General features: G+C 44.3%; 1 protein-coding gene across 1 annotated transcript in view; it reads right to left on the reverse strand.

Annotated features, from left to right (window-relative positions):
- LOC137096165 (E3 ubiquitin-protein ligase TRIM7-like) overlaps positions 1-12,808 on the reverse strand; it is a 35,036-nt gene extending 22,228 nt beyond the window's left edge. Inside the window, exons 1-3 of the mRNA XM_067464754.1 lie at positions 12,377-12,808; positions 8,184-8,609; positions 717-812 (exon numbers count right to left, since the gene is read on the reverse strand). Coding sequence (XP_067320855.1) covers positions 717-812; positions 8,184-8,609; positions 12,377-12,808 — 954 coding nt within the window. The remainder of the gene's footprint in view (positions 1-716; positions 813-8,183; positions 8,610-12,376) is intronic.
- Between the last annotated feature and the right edge of the window lie 620 nt (positions 12,809-13,428).

The raw sequence follows: 13,428 nt of genomic DNA on the forward strand, positions 1-13,428 counted from the left end.
GCCCGCCAAGCCTCCTCCCAGCTGTTCAGCTGTCAGCCAATTAGCGCGAAGCCGGCCGGCAAGGGGCAGGCGGGAGATTTGAATTGTTTTCCTTTGTATTTTCTCTATAAATATGCTTGTAAAATCACTAGCAGTATGCTTGTAGTGGAAATATCCCTACAATGCATCCGATTGCAGCTGAATCGCAAATAAAACACCTCGGTCGCTGAAACTTCTTCCGCTTTGGTGAGGATTTATTATTTTAAATATTTTATCGCTGAAATTGGCTTCGCTGGCCTCACCAAGGTTCCAGGACTCTCTTTGGTGCGGTCCTCGGGGATCTCCTCGGCTGGGAAGACCCTCCTAAATTGAGCTCGATATCACTGCCAAAATCAACCAGTAGATTACCAAAGCTGACTTAGTGTTCAAGCTCAGTGTCTCCAGAATTGCAGTCCAATGATGAGCCATTATACACCTTGTAAAACTATCACTCCCCTGGTTCTTTAGCATTGAGTCACAGCAGTCACAATGCCTTAATTCTACAGTGTAGATGCACTCTTAGTCTTCTTCATGACTGATTGTGTTCACACCATCATAACACATATATTACAATAATGAATTATTCTACAATGTGAAACTCTCTTGTGACTCTTGATTGATCTGCATTTAATATTATGTTTTCCATATATTGGATTAACTCTTGATTCTGCCCTTACAATATTTATATCTATACTTACAAGATGATCTTGAAATTCATTTTTTGTCTCAGCTTTATATACCAGAATCTTTTCTTTCTGCTTCTCTAGAATAGCCTGATGATTACCCATCAAATCCTAAGGAGAAAAACAGATTCAGGTTTGGTAGGAAGGTGGTGGAGGCAGAAGAAAAAGGGAAGAGAGAGAGAGAGAGAGAGAGGAGTTGAACAACATGCTTGCCCACTGACATCTGTTTTCAATAGAGCAGGAGTGTGTGTCTGCTTATCTCCTTGGAGCATTAAGCATGTGTTGGTTCTACAATTTAAATTATTTAATGTGCAGTATGGGGTGGGCAATAACACATCAGCAATAAATCCATACATATTTCTAATTACCTCTGTATTAGAATAGGGAAACTTCTCTTTTCATGTCAGGATAGTTAAGGTTTTCCCACTTGGTATGTTACACATAAGAGGCTGGCAGCCAGTTCAGCAGTGTTTCAAGGTAGCTACAAGTCAGCATGAAGAACAGTGAGATATATTCTTTCAAACTTTTCCAACCAATTCCCTCCAGGTTATTTATTTTATTTATCGTGTCATCAGCAACCATACCATTGTATTACATTTCTAACAGAACAAAACAAACAAACAGATAAAAAACACAGAGATTTTGCAAGCTTGATAGTTGATTAAATGTCCTTTGACCAGTATCTGGCCACTTGGAGTGCCTCTGGTGTTGCTGCAAGGAGGTCCTCCATTGTGCATGTAGCAGGGCTCAGGTTGCATTGCAGCAGGTGGTCAGTGGTTTGCTCTTCTCTGCACTCACATGTTGTGGATTCAACTTTGTAGCCCCATTTCTTAAGATTGGCTCTGCATCTCGTGGTGCCAGAGCGCAGTCTGTTCAGCGCCTTCCAAGTCGCCCAGTCTTCTGTGTGCCCAGGGGGGAGTCTCTCATCTGGTATCACCCACGGATTGAGGTGCTGGGTTTGAGCCTGCCACTTTTGGACTCTCGCTTGCTGAGTTGTTCCAGTGAGTGTCTCTGTAGATCTAAGAAAACTATTTCTTGATTTAAGTCGTTGATGTGCTGGCTGATACCCAAACAAGGGATGAGCTGGAGATGTCACTGCCTTGGTCCTTTCACTATTGGCTGCTACTTCCCGGTGGATGTCAGGTGGTGCAATACCGGCTAAGCAGTGTAATTTCTCCAGTGGTGTAGGGCGCAGACACCCTGTGATAATGCAGCATGTCTCATTAAGAGCCACATCCACTGTTTTGGTGTGGTGAGATGTGTTCCACACTGGGCATGTGTACTCAGCAGCAGAGTAGCATAGCGCAAGGGCAGATGTCTTCACTGTGTCTGGTTGTGATCCCCAGGTTGTGCCAGTCAGCTTTCGTATAATATTGTTTCTAGCGCCCACTTCTGGCAGTGGCTGGTCATTTGTGTAAATGTTGAACATTGATGGAGCGAGCACGCTCCCCTGAGGCAGGCTGTTCTTCTGTTTCCGCCATCTGCTTCTCTGGCCCTGAAACTCAACAAAAAAGCTCCTGTTTTGTAGCAGGTTTCCTATGAGGCGGGTGAGATGGTCGTCTCAGATGGTTGTGATATTATACATTTTTCTCAGAAGGAGGCAGTTGTTCACAGTATCATAAGCCGCTGACAGGTCTGTGAAGACAGCTCCTGTAATCTGCTGCCTTTCAAAGCCATCTTCTATGTGCTGAGTCAGGTTCAGCAATTGCGATGTGCAGCTTTTGCCTTTCCTGAAGCCAACGTGCTGTGGAATCAAACAGAGGTCTATTTGTTCCATAATCAACTACACCCAAAAGTATTGAAGGAACTAGCGGAAGTCATTTCGGAACCATTGGCAACCATCTTTGAGAGTTCTTGGAGAACGGGAGAAGTTCCAGCAGATTGGAGGAGGGCCAATGTGGTCCCAATCTTCAAGAAGGGAAAAAAGGACGACCCAAACAACTACTGTCCGGTCAGCCTCACGTCGATACCGGGCAAGATTCTGGAAAAGATTGTTAAGGAAGCGGTCTGCAAACACTTAGAAACAAATGCAGTCATCGCTAATAGTCAACATGGATTTATCAAAAACAAGTCATGCCAGACTAATCTGATCTCTTTTTTCGATAGAGTCACAAGCTGGATAGATGCGGGGAATGCCGTGGATGTGGCATACCTGGATTTCAGTAAGGCCTTCGACAAGGTCCCCCATGACCTTCTGGCAAGGAAACTAGTCCAATGTGGGCTAGGCAAAACTACGGTGAGGTAGATATGTAATTGGTTAAATGGACGAACCCAGAGGGTGCTCACCAATGCTTCCTCTTCATCTTGGAAAGAAGTGACGAATGGAGTGTCGCAGGGTTCCGTCCTGTGCCCGGTCCTGTTCAACATCTTTATTAATGACTTAGATGAAGGGCTAGAAGGCAGGATCATCAAGTTTGCAGACGACACCAAATTGGGAGGGATAGCCAATACTCCAGAGGACAGGAGCAGGATTCAAAACGATCTTGACAGATTAGAGAGATGGGCCAAAACTAACAAAATGAAGTTCAACAGTGACAAATGCAAGATACTCCACTTTGGCAGGAAAAACGAAATGCAAAGATATAGAATGGGGGATGCCTGGCTCGAGAGCAGTATGTGTGAAAAAGATCTTGGAGTCCTCGTGGACAACAAGATAAACATGAGCCAACAATGTGATGTGGCGGCAAAAAAAGCCAATGGGATTTTGGCCTGCATCAATAGGAGCATAGTGTCTAGATCTAGGAAAGTAATGCTACCCCTCTATCCTGCTCTGGTTAGACCACACCTGGAATATTGTGTCAAATTCTGGGCACCACAATTCAAGAGAGATATTGACAAGCTGGAATGTGTCCAGAGGAGGGCGACTAAAATGATCAAGGGTCTGGAGAACAAGCCCTATGAGGAGTGGCTTAAGGAGCTGGGCATGTTTAGCCTGAAGAAGAGAAGGCTGAGAGGAGATATGATAGCCATTTATATGTGAGAGGAAGCCACAGGGAGGAGGGAGCAAGCTTGTTTTCTGCTTCCATGGAGATTAGGACAAGGAACAATGGCTTCAAACTACAAGAGAGGAGATTCCATCTGAACATGAGGAAGAACTTACTGACTGTGAGAGCCATTCAGCAGTGGAACTCTCTGCCCCGGAGTGTGGTGGAGGCTCCTTCTTTGGAAGCTTTTAAACAGAGGCTGGATGGCCATCTGTCAGGGGTGATTTGAATGCAATATCCCTGCTTCTTGGCAGGGGGTTGGACTGGATGGCCCATGAGATCTCTTCCAACTCTTTGATTCTATGATTCTATGCAAAATAAGTCTCTCTAGAACTTTGTAGAGGTGGCACAACAGGGAGACTGGTCTGTAGCTTTTTGGATCATTACGGTCTTTGCCTGGCTTCAGGATGGCGATGACTCTTGCTTTCCTCCAGATTTTGGGGATATGACAGGATGCAGTGCATTTGTTCATCAGCTGCAGCAGCCAGCGCCTTGCTTTTGGACCAAAGTTCTTGATTTGTTCCATCCGTAGATCATCCAAGCCAGCTGTTTGCCATTCTTACATTTATTGAGAGCCATGTCCAATTCAGTAGGTGTAAAGGGTTCATGGAGGTTGTTGTTCTCAATCTCTGATTGTCTGGCTATTGGTTTCTTTCCTACTTTGGTGGCAAGGTTGGGTTTCCCATTCTTCAAGAGTTGGTGTGCTATCTGATATGCCTTTATGTTGGCATGGGTATTAGTTTGTGAGGGGTCATTGCTCAACCGTCTTAGCAACCTCTGTGCCTTCTGGCTGCTCCTGCCCATGTCGACCTCTGTGATCAGCTTGATCCACTGTTCTTTCTTGGCTTCAGAGATGGAGGACACAATGCTCTGCACTTCCTGAGGGGTCTGCTCACTAAATGGGTCTTCGTTGTGGAGCATGTAAGTGAGCAGTGACCCAGTGGGAATCCATGACTGAGGGGGCATTCAAACCGATCTCCAAGAGTCATAATTCAGCACTAAAACTATCACAACACACTGGAAAGGAAAACTGTTTTAACTTTGTGAAGCTTACTTTGAAATACTGTATCCTAAATCTCAATCCCCACATGAAATTTCCTCCTACCTCTTCATTTCTAGCATATGGTGATGATGCAGATTAAGATGATAGTGATGAAGAGACCTGTAAGAAATATGAGTGCAATCCTTTAAGTTGCTCTCCTAAGATATGGCTAACATGGGGGTCCTTTTAGCTCTATCTAGAGTTATAGCTTAAGGATTGTAAACAACTCTATGATGTATTTGACACCATATTGCTGCTGCTTTGCTTTAAGGGACATTTTAGTTATCATCCTGCCAGAAGAGGAAATCCACAGCTAAAGCTTCCCTGGCAGTTGGTCAAATATTCAAAAAAGTAAAGCTCCCAAATTTTCTGGGAAGTCCACACCACTTTGAAACAGCTCTTTTGATTTACTCAGGGGCTCATTTCTGGTAGCCAATGGCGGTATTGCAATAAGGGAATTATGTGCTTTCTATAACCAGTTCCAGTTGGCTGGAGCTCTTTAGGTCAATAGAAGCCCCATGTAGAGCACAATGCCATAATCCAAATGGGATGTCGCCAAGCCATATACCATTGTTCTGGATATGATTTTTCCTAGAACAGGCACAGTTTGTGCATTAGCTTTAACTGTATGAAAGCATTCATAGAATCAATGAGTTGGAAGAGACTTTGTGGGCCATCCAGTCCAACCCCCTTGTTCAGAGCTGAATTCAATACCCCTAACTGCGAACCTGAATTTTCCAAGGTAGTATAACTCTGTGATGAAGTGTAATTTTTTATCTACAGTTATGTATTGTTATAGATAGGTGTTTGTAGGGGTAAGTATATAATGTCGCATAATATTGGGGGATGGCAACCAGATCAGTCCACTTTGAGCTGGGTTGCTATGGAGATAGGGGCGGAATCAACTGCCACTTGGCAGAGCAGCCATTTTAAAGCAGTTAGTCTGTGGTTGGTGAACTGCAGAAGTGGCTGGTTCTGTTGGTTGTGGAGAACCAGTGAGGTATTCTGTAGTTAAAGAACTACAGGGGAGGGCTGATTCTTTGATATTAAGAATCAGGAAGGTTTTGGCTTTGAGCCAATATAGTTTAGATAAGTCGAGTGACTTATTGATATTAAAAGTAACGGTTGTGGTAAAAGAGGGAAGCCCTAATAAGCATCTTTATTGTAACAGAACCATCATATTAGAAGCTATTGGTTGAGTTATCAATTTAATAAGCCCTCACAAAGAGGTGGCTCCTTTTAGCAACTCTCTACTTATTGGTAGCAGTTATATTTATACATCCTTACAAATTGGTGGCATCATTGCAAATTAGTGGCCAAGCCTTTACAATTAGTAGCAGAAATATACTGGCTCCTTCACAAACTCCATCTACTACAGGATGAATGCTATTTCAAAATATGTTTTTCAACTGAATAGGGACATTTTTTTTCTGTCTGAATTAAGGACTTCATCCCATTGAGGTCCTGAAGCTGAGTGACAGTGAGGGGATTCACCATGCATCATGGCAAATCTGGCAGGCAATGGAGAAAACTCTTGCTCCGTGTCCCCACATTGCCTACTGTACCACTTTCCTCATCACATGAGGGAAGCCTCACCACCTGGACTCCCCCTATTCTTCTCAAAAAGAACACAGGAAGACTTATTTTCTATGAGCAGTATCTTAGCACACTGTCAGGACGTTTCTTCTATGGAGCCCTGCCAGAAGTAGCCTTACGTCATCTGATTGGCTTCATCTGGCTCTGTCGAGGGAGCATCCTGGAGGCATTCCGGGATGCTTCCCAAAATCAATGGGATAAGGTGGCTAATATCAGTTTGCTCACTCTCATACAGTTCACTACAGTAGTCAGGCATCAGATTAGCACAGTAATAACTCCCTCAAAATTAGGCAGAAAAGAGTAATAGAGATTGGTGTCATCAGTATACTAGTGATGGCTTGACACCAAAGATCTGGCAAGATTCCTTGATGCCTTGATGTCGATGTTAAATAGCATAGGAAATAAGACTGAACCCTGAGAGACAGCACAGTCCAGGAATTGGGCAGGAATCCCTCAGCACCATCTTCCCTCCAGGAGAGGACAGAGCCACTAAAATACAGTATCTCTAAGCCCCATCCCAGAGATGCAACTTACAATTTTGTCACACATGCTGCTGGAATGAAGAGGTCTTGGCGTAGCCTGGTGGCAATCACGTAGGGGGCATGAGAACCTGTTGTACTGTGCCCTGCTCCGTCGCTGCTTCCCCCCACCTCATCACATGGGTGGGGGGCTGTTTTTGGTGGCTCAATCCATCTTTCCTAATGGAAAGACTGGGAGCCGGTTACTGTCCGCCACTGCCATTTTTGGTGGTGGCGGCAGTTCAGCCATGGAGCTGCCCTGGAAGTAGTTCTCCAGAGTGTGATGGGAGCCATCAGGCTCTGTGGCTGAAGAAGAAACATCCCATTGCCACTGCCAAAAAAAAAAGGTCCTTAGAAGGACACCATGGTTGACAGTAAACAAAAGCTGATAAAAGGTCCAACAGAACCAACAGGAATATGCTCCCCTTATCCAATTCCCTGTGAAGGTCATCCACCAAGACACCAGAGTTGTCTGTCCCATAACCAGGTCTGAAAACAGAATGAAATCAATTTAGATGATGTGCCTCTGCCTTGAACTCCTGGGGTTGAGAAGCCACTATAGATGTCAGTGCCTTGCTCAAAAATGGAAGGTTGGAGACAGGCCCGTAGCCAGGATTTCGTTTCGGGGGGGGGGGGGGGGGGGGCTGATTTTTTTTTCAGGGGGGGGGGGTTGGGGAGGGCTAAGTTTCGGGGGGGGGGGTGAGTCTGCGTGAAAGAGGGTCTAGCCTAGCAAACCTTTTGTATCATTACCCCAATACCCCCATGAATATGGGATATATTGAGTATGGTGATCAGATCATGATATGAATAAACATAACAGTTTAAATAATGCACCAATAAGGCCTTTTCGCGAACCACCATGAAAATTTCGGGGGGGGGGGGGGGCTGAAGCCCCCAGAGGCCCCCCCCCCCCCCCCCCGGCTACATGCCTGGTTGGAGAGTAGCTTATATTTACCAAATCCAGTAGGAACACAGAAAATGTTGGTTTAGAAGAGGTTTTGCCACAGCGTCCTTCAGATATGTTGGGAGCCTGCCCTGATGCAAAGAGGCATCAATCACTGTCCTTGAATTAGTCAACCAGTCCCTTTCCGACTTGTTTAATGTGCCAGTAAGGACAAAGGCCCAATATAACTATAGTGGCTCTCTTCTCCCCAGGATGTTATCCACAGCCTCAGGCTGAATAAATTCAAAATTATCCATCTGCACTGGCCAAGCAGGGGCAAAGGTTACATCTACAACAAAACATATCTAGCTCAGTTGTAAGGATTTATAATAGGAGTGCCTCCCAGGAAGCATCCACAGCTATTCACTTCCCTCATCAAACTGCACAATTTTTCTTTACCTTGTAGTCTTGAGCAGCCTCCTCCACGGGGATCACAGTATGATCTTTGTGCTCCTTGGATTTGTCACACACCAAACAAATGGGAGTTTCATCATCTTTACAGAAAAGCTTCAGAGGCTCCTGGTGTTTCTCACAGACTCTCTCCTTGCCTTCTGCCCTCTTCTGCCCCTGAGGTCGTTTCTTGGTGATTTCTATAATGTTGGCTAGCTGCCAATTTGACTTGAGGTTTTTTTGTTGAACCTTTTCCCTGCACTGAGGGCAAGTGGTCTCCTTAGTGACTGACTTCTCCCAACTCTGGGTAACGCAGGATCGGCAGAAGTTGTGCCCACATTCTAAGGTCACCGGATCTTTGAAATACTCAAGGCAAACAGAACAAGTGACTTCCTCCGCCACGGGATCTTCAGGAGCAGAAGCCGTCAGGTCCACCTTTGAAAGAACACAGTTCTTACTTTCTTTTCATTTAAGAAGCATATTAAGTAAACAAAGTTAAGAAGAGTCATGTTGAATAAGACCTATTTAATCCAACATTATGTTCATTCAATGCAGGCCATCTGCCCTGTTAAGACACCTATGAGAAAAACAAGGGCAGAAACGTTGCTCTTCACCAACTACCATTCTCTGGTATCACAGGGTGAAAGGAAGTGTATGCAGGCACCAGGTAGCTGGTGCCATGACATTAAGGACACCAGAAAACAATGTTTTTGTGTAGGAACCCCATCAGAGACAGGAAAACACTCAGTACATCCAAACTGATGGAAAAGTCCCAGGTCTTGTTCCTATTCTTTCCAGTTTTATGCTGGGTTAAAAATAAACCCGCTTTGTGAGTTGGGATACTGTGGGCTGAATACAGAACATCATAACTCACTATTTTTCTCCTGGGTGATTTTTAATGTCTTTGCTTGATAAAGAAGCCAGAGAAGCTTCAAAAGCTAACTTAACATATTTTATGCTTTAGATCTGGTCCAATAAAATGATTGCTACTTGTAGGTTTGGGGTTTTGTTGCACTTTTCTCAAAGGAAGGAAGCAACAGGCTCCTCTATAACATGTATCAGTTCTTGTATGGTGGATGTTTTATTTATTGAAACGTGGTCGTTTGCTTTCATTGATAGCAAAATCAGAAAGTGGGGATTTGATTTAATGAAAATTCAACTACTTTACTGTAAAAAGGTGTTTTGGTTTTGATAAAACGATTACTTGGTAAAATGATTGCTTGGCCTTAAAGACAAGGAATCCATTTTAAAAAGTGTGCATGTGTAAGTGAGAAGAGGAGAAAGATATCCTGACAGGGGAAACTGTTCCTAGTCTGTTGTCCTTGCTCCTTGGAGAACGGCCAAGACAAACATATTCCAAAACACATAACCAATAATTCTATTCGGAGAACAACAGCCTTTGGTATATTTTTTCTAAGGCAAAGTCCACATTGTGAGGAGCCAAGGTACCTTTATGGTGTCTGCCTATCACCATTTTGTGCTGATTACAACTGTTCTTTGGACTGCCCGTTGATTAAGGGCCTCTTCAGATGGCCCACGGGGCTATGCCACTGCTCCCGCAGTCACCAGCGAAAGGGAAGGCACGCAGAGTACCTTGTGGTGCCCCACTTGCCCGCCCTCCTTCCCCCATCATAGAGTGGGGATGGGACATGCGCATTGCCTCACTGCCCTTTCCCCCATCATATACGGAAAAGGGGAGGAAAGTATGGGTAGCTCAGTCAGAGCTACTCAAAAAACACTTTCCCCCTGTGGTGGAGGAAGCACCTTTTGAGACTACCCCTCCACTTTGGAAGGAATGTGGGTGGGGTCTACCATGCATCGTCTAATGGCACTCAGCAGGCCCCGGTCAAGCCCTTGCCAAAAGTGCAAAAATGGGTTTATTTATGGTGCTCCATGCAGTCATGCTGCCCACATGACATTGGAGGTGTCTATGGACAATGCCAGCTCTTTGGCTTAGAAATGGAGATGAGCACCAACCCGCAGAGTTGAACGCGACTGGACTTAATGTCAGGGGAAAACCTTTACCTTTAACCTTAGCTCCATGTGAAGAGGTCCCTAAGTCCCAATGAGAGAAAATGGATAGAAGTATGGAAAGGTGAACCAAGAACGTGTGATGGATACTCATCACTGCCATCACAGAAGACAAAAAGACACAGGACCTTGATGGTACAGACCAGAAGAAGACAATTCCCACTACTTTTCCCTGCTCCTCCCCCCATGTGATGAGGCCCATTCTTTAAAACAAAACAGCAAAACAAAAAATGAGAGCCTCCAAATATCCTGGTCAGCTCAGTCCTCTGAAGAGCCTGAGATTTTATCAGGAACTCATTTCTGGTCATTCGATTCATATATGTACAAGCTCTGAATTTTCTTCTTTTCTACAAGTGCCCCTTAAATAAAGCCTGGAACATAAGGTCCAGCAGTTAATTTATCAATGAATTGGTCATTAGAAAGAAGGAAAGGTATGCATTTTATTGACTATTTATTCCGGGGTGAGCTGGTGAGGATCTGAAGCAGGACCCCTATTACAATTCTTTATTACACTAGAAATCACTGGGAGGAAGAGGTTGGAAATGTCATCCCATTGTGCCCTAGTCTCCATCGGTGAGATTGCAGGCTATTTTATTGACTATTTACTCTGACTGAGCTACCCATACTTTACTCCCCTTTTCCGCATATGATGGGGGAAAGGGCAGTGAGGCAACGCGCATGTCCCATCCCTCCAGGAAGTTAAGATCATCTGCTCTCGATCCCGTCTGCTTCGCAAGCACGCTTGGCAGGGACGAGAGACAGAGCCTTCTCTGTGGTGGCCCCTTGGCTGTGAAACTCCCTGCCTAGGGATATTAGATCAGCCCCCTCCCTCCTGACTTTTCGGAAGAAAGTAAAAACCTGGCTCTTCGAGCAAGCGTTCGGAACCCCGGAATAAATAGTCTAGCTTGAGATGGAGAATGACCCAGGAATGGCCAAGACGATGAAACAGATGAGAATTGGAATGAGAGGATATAGCTCTTTTTAAATTGTTATTGCACTGTCTTTTTTTTTGTCTAAATGCACATAATTGTTTTTGCTTTTTGAATGTATGTACTGATGGCATCGAATTGTGCCGATATGTAGACCGCCCTGAGTCGCCTGCAGGCTGATATGGGCGGCATATAAATTGTGAAGGCACGAGTGGCGCCACCTATGTATAGAACTGTTAGTTGTAAGACTTAAACTGTTGTATTATGCTTAATCCTGCCCCTTTTACCTTGCTTGTGTATATTTGTATGGATTGGTTACTTATAGCTGTCAATCAGTACTGTTTGGCTCCACCTCTTCCTGCAAGAGGGGAGAACTTCCTTTCCTTTTCATTCTGCCTTCAGAGATCATACCACATGGACATGAGTAAGAGACTTCATTCTTAAAGACCCTGTTTTAAGTTACCTCTTAGCACCAGTTCTGAGGGTTTTTTTACCCCTAGGACTCATGCTTTATGTCCAGATCATCCTGGACGATTATTGAGGAGACCCAGGTGCCTTCAAGCCGGTTCTTTTGGCACCAAAGGAAGATCCTGAATCTTCAAAATAGGCCATCTGAACTGGGGTTGTGGTTTGCTCCGGCATTCACAGCCACTGAGGAAGAGGAAACCTGGTGAGGCTTCTCAGCTTCAAACCCCTTGGACCCAGGACTGATAGAGACTGTAAAGTATGTTTTCCTTCACCCCTCTAAAGTTTTCCAGCTCATTGCTTTGAAGAAATGACTTTGTGACAAATAAAACTTATTTTGAGTTATTTACAGCGTTTTGGGTTTTTGGGAGTTCCAGTTTCCTAAAGGAGGGCAAGAAGCAATCCCCTGGGGGAAAGATGCCACGTCCATCCCTCCTTTGTTGAGAATAATAGCCCCAGGAGCGACGGCACATAAATAATGTAAATAAATAAATAAATAAATAAATTTTCACTAACACTGAGAGGTCTCAAAAGAATGAAATACTAAGTGAAAATTATATTCCTGGTCAGTTTGTTAGTCATTCAAGATTATAAAGATTAATCCATTGCTAACTTGTGGGAAGCAAAAGTGACTAACTTCCAATTTACCATCACATTCACCTAGTTCAAAGGGTCCTTTTGGTGACAATGTTTTTTTCTTCCGTTTCATGCAAGCAATTGTTATTTTGAGCGTAGCCATAAGAATTTCTAATAGAAGTGCCTCCAACGGGTTTTTACCTTGTAGTCTCGAGCAGCTGGACTCAGAGGAATCACTCTATAATCTCCATGCTCCTTGGATCTGTCGCACAACACACAAATGAAGGTTTCATCATCTTCACAGAAAATGTTGAGGGGCTCCTGGTGTTTCTCACAGACTCTCTCCCTGCCTTCTGTTCTCCTAGGCGTTTGAAGGCTGAGTTTCTTGGCTATTTTGACAACATTGGCTAGTGATGGATTTGGCCTGAGGTTGCTTTGTAGAACTCTTTCCTTGCACTGAGGACAAGAGGTCTCTGTGGTGCCCGACTTCTCCCAGCACTGGATCACACAATCTCGGCAGAAGTTGTGCCCACATTCTAAGGACACGGGATCCTTGAAATAGACGAGGCAAAAAGAACAAGTGGCTTCCTCACAAAGATCCTTCACAGGATCCCGAGCAGCAGCAGCAGCCATGTCTGTCTCAGAAAGATCAGAGTTCCTTTCATTTTCCTTGTGTAAACTGACAGAGCACTTCCTTCTCAGTAAATGATTCATTCAGATAATGGCAGCTATATGTGATTAAAAAGATAGAACAAACTATCTTCAGAACAGTTTCTGAATATAAAAAAAACATGCTATGGCAATTTCCCTCCTGGTATGAGAAGAAAGACAGTTAAAAGGGGGGAATAGTCCAATGGAGTGATGCAAAAAGCTTTTAATATATCTTGAGGGACCTTATCGTTTCTACATCTGATTGAATTTAACATTCTGCATAGGTAGAGGATGAGGCAGTGAAGTGACTGCCTTACTATCCTATCCCATTGCTTGTCAGTACATGGTTACTTGCCAATGTTATCCTTAGGCCCTGCTGTTTGAACTCTCATTTACATGGTCGGTGTGTAGATTCATACAATGCAGTTCAGTGTAGTTAAACTTTCTGCAGTCTTTTTTTCAGACTTCAGTTATTTTCCTAACTTTTTGAACATGTCTCAGGTCGACCTAAGCAAATGTATTGAGAAACTATTTTCTCGGTGGCCCTTGGGAAGGGCCTCAGAGAGAGAGGGTCCCTTGGGGTGGGGCTTCTAGAGGGGAGG

This window comes from Anolis sagrei, chromosome 2 (genome assembly GCF_037176765.1).
Source record: "Anolis sagrei isolate rAnoSag1 chromosome 2, rAnoSag1.mat, whole genome shotgun sequence".
Taxonomy (NCBI): domain Eukaryota; kingdom Metazoa; phylum Chordata; class Lepidosauria; order Squamata; family Dactyloidae; genus Anolis; species Anolis sagrei.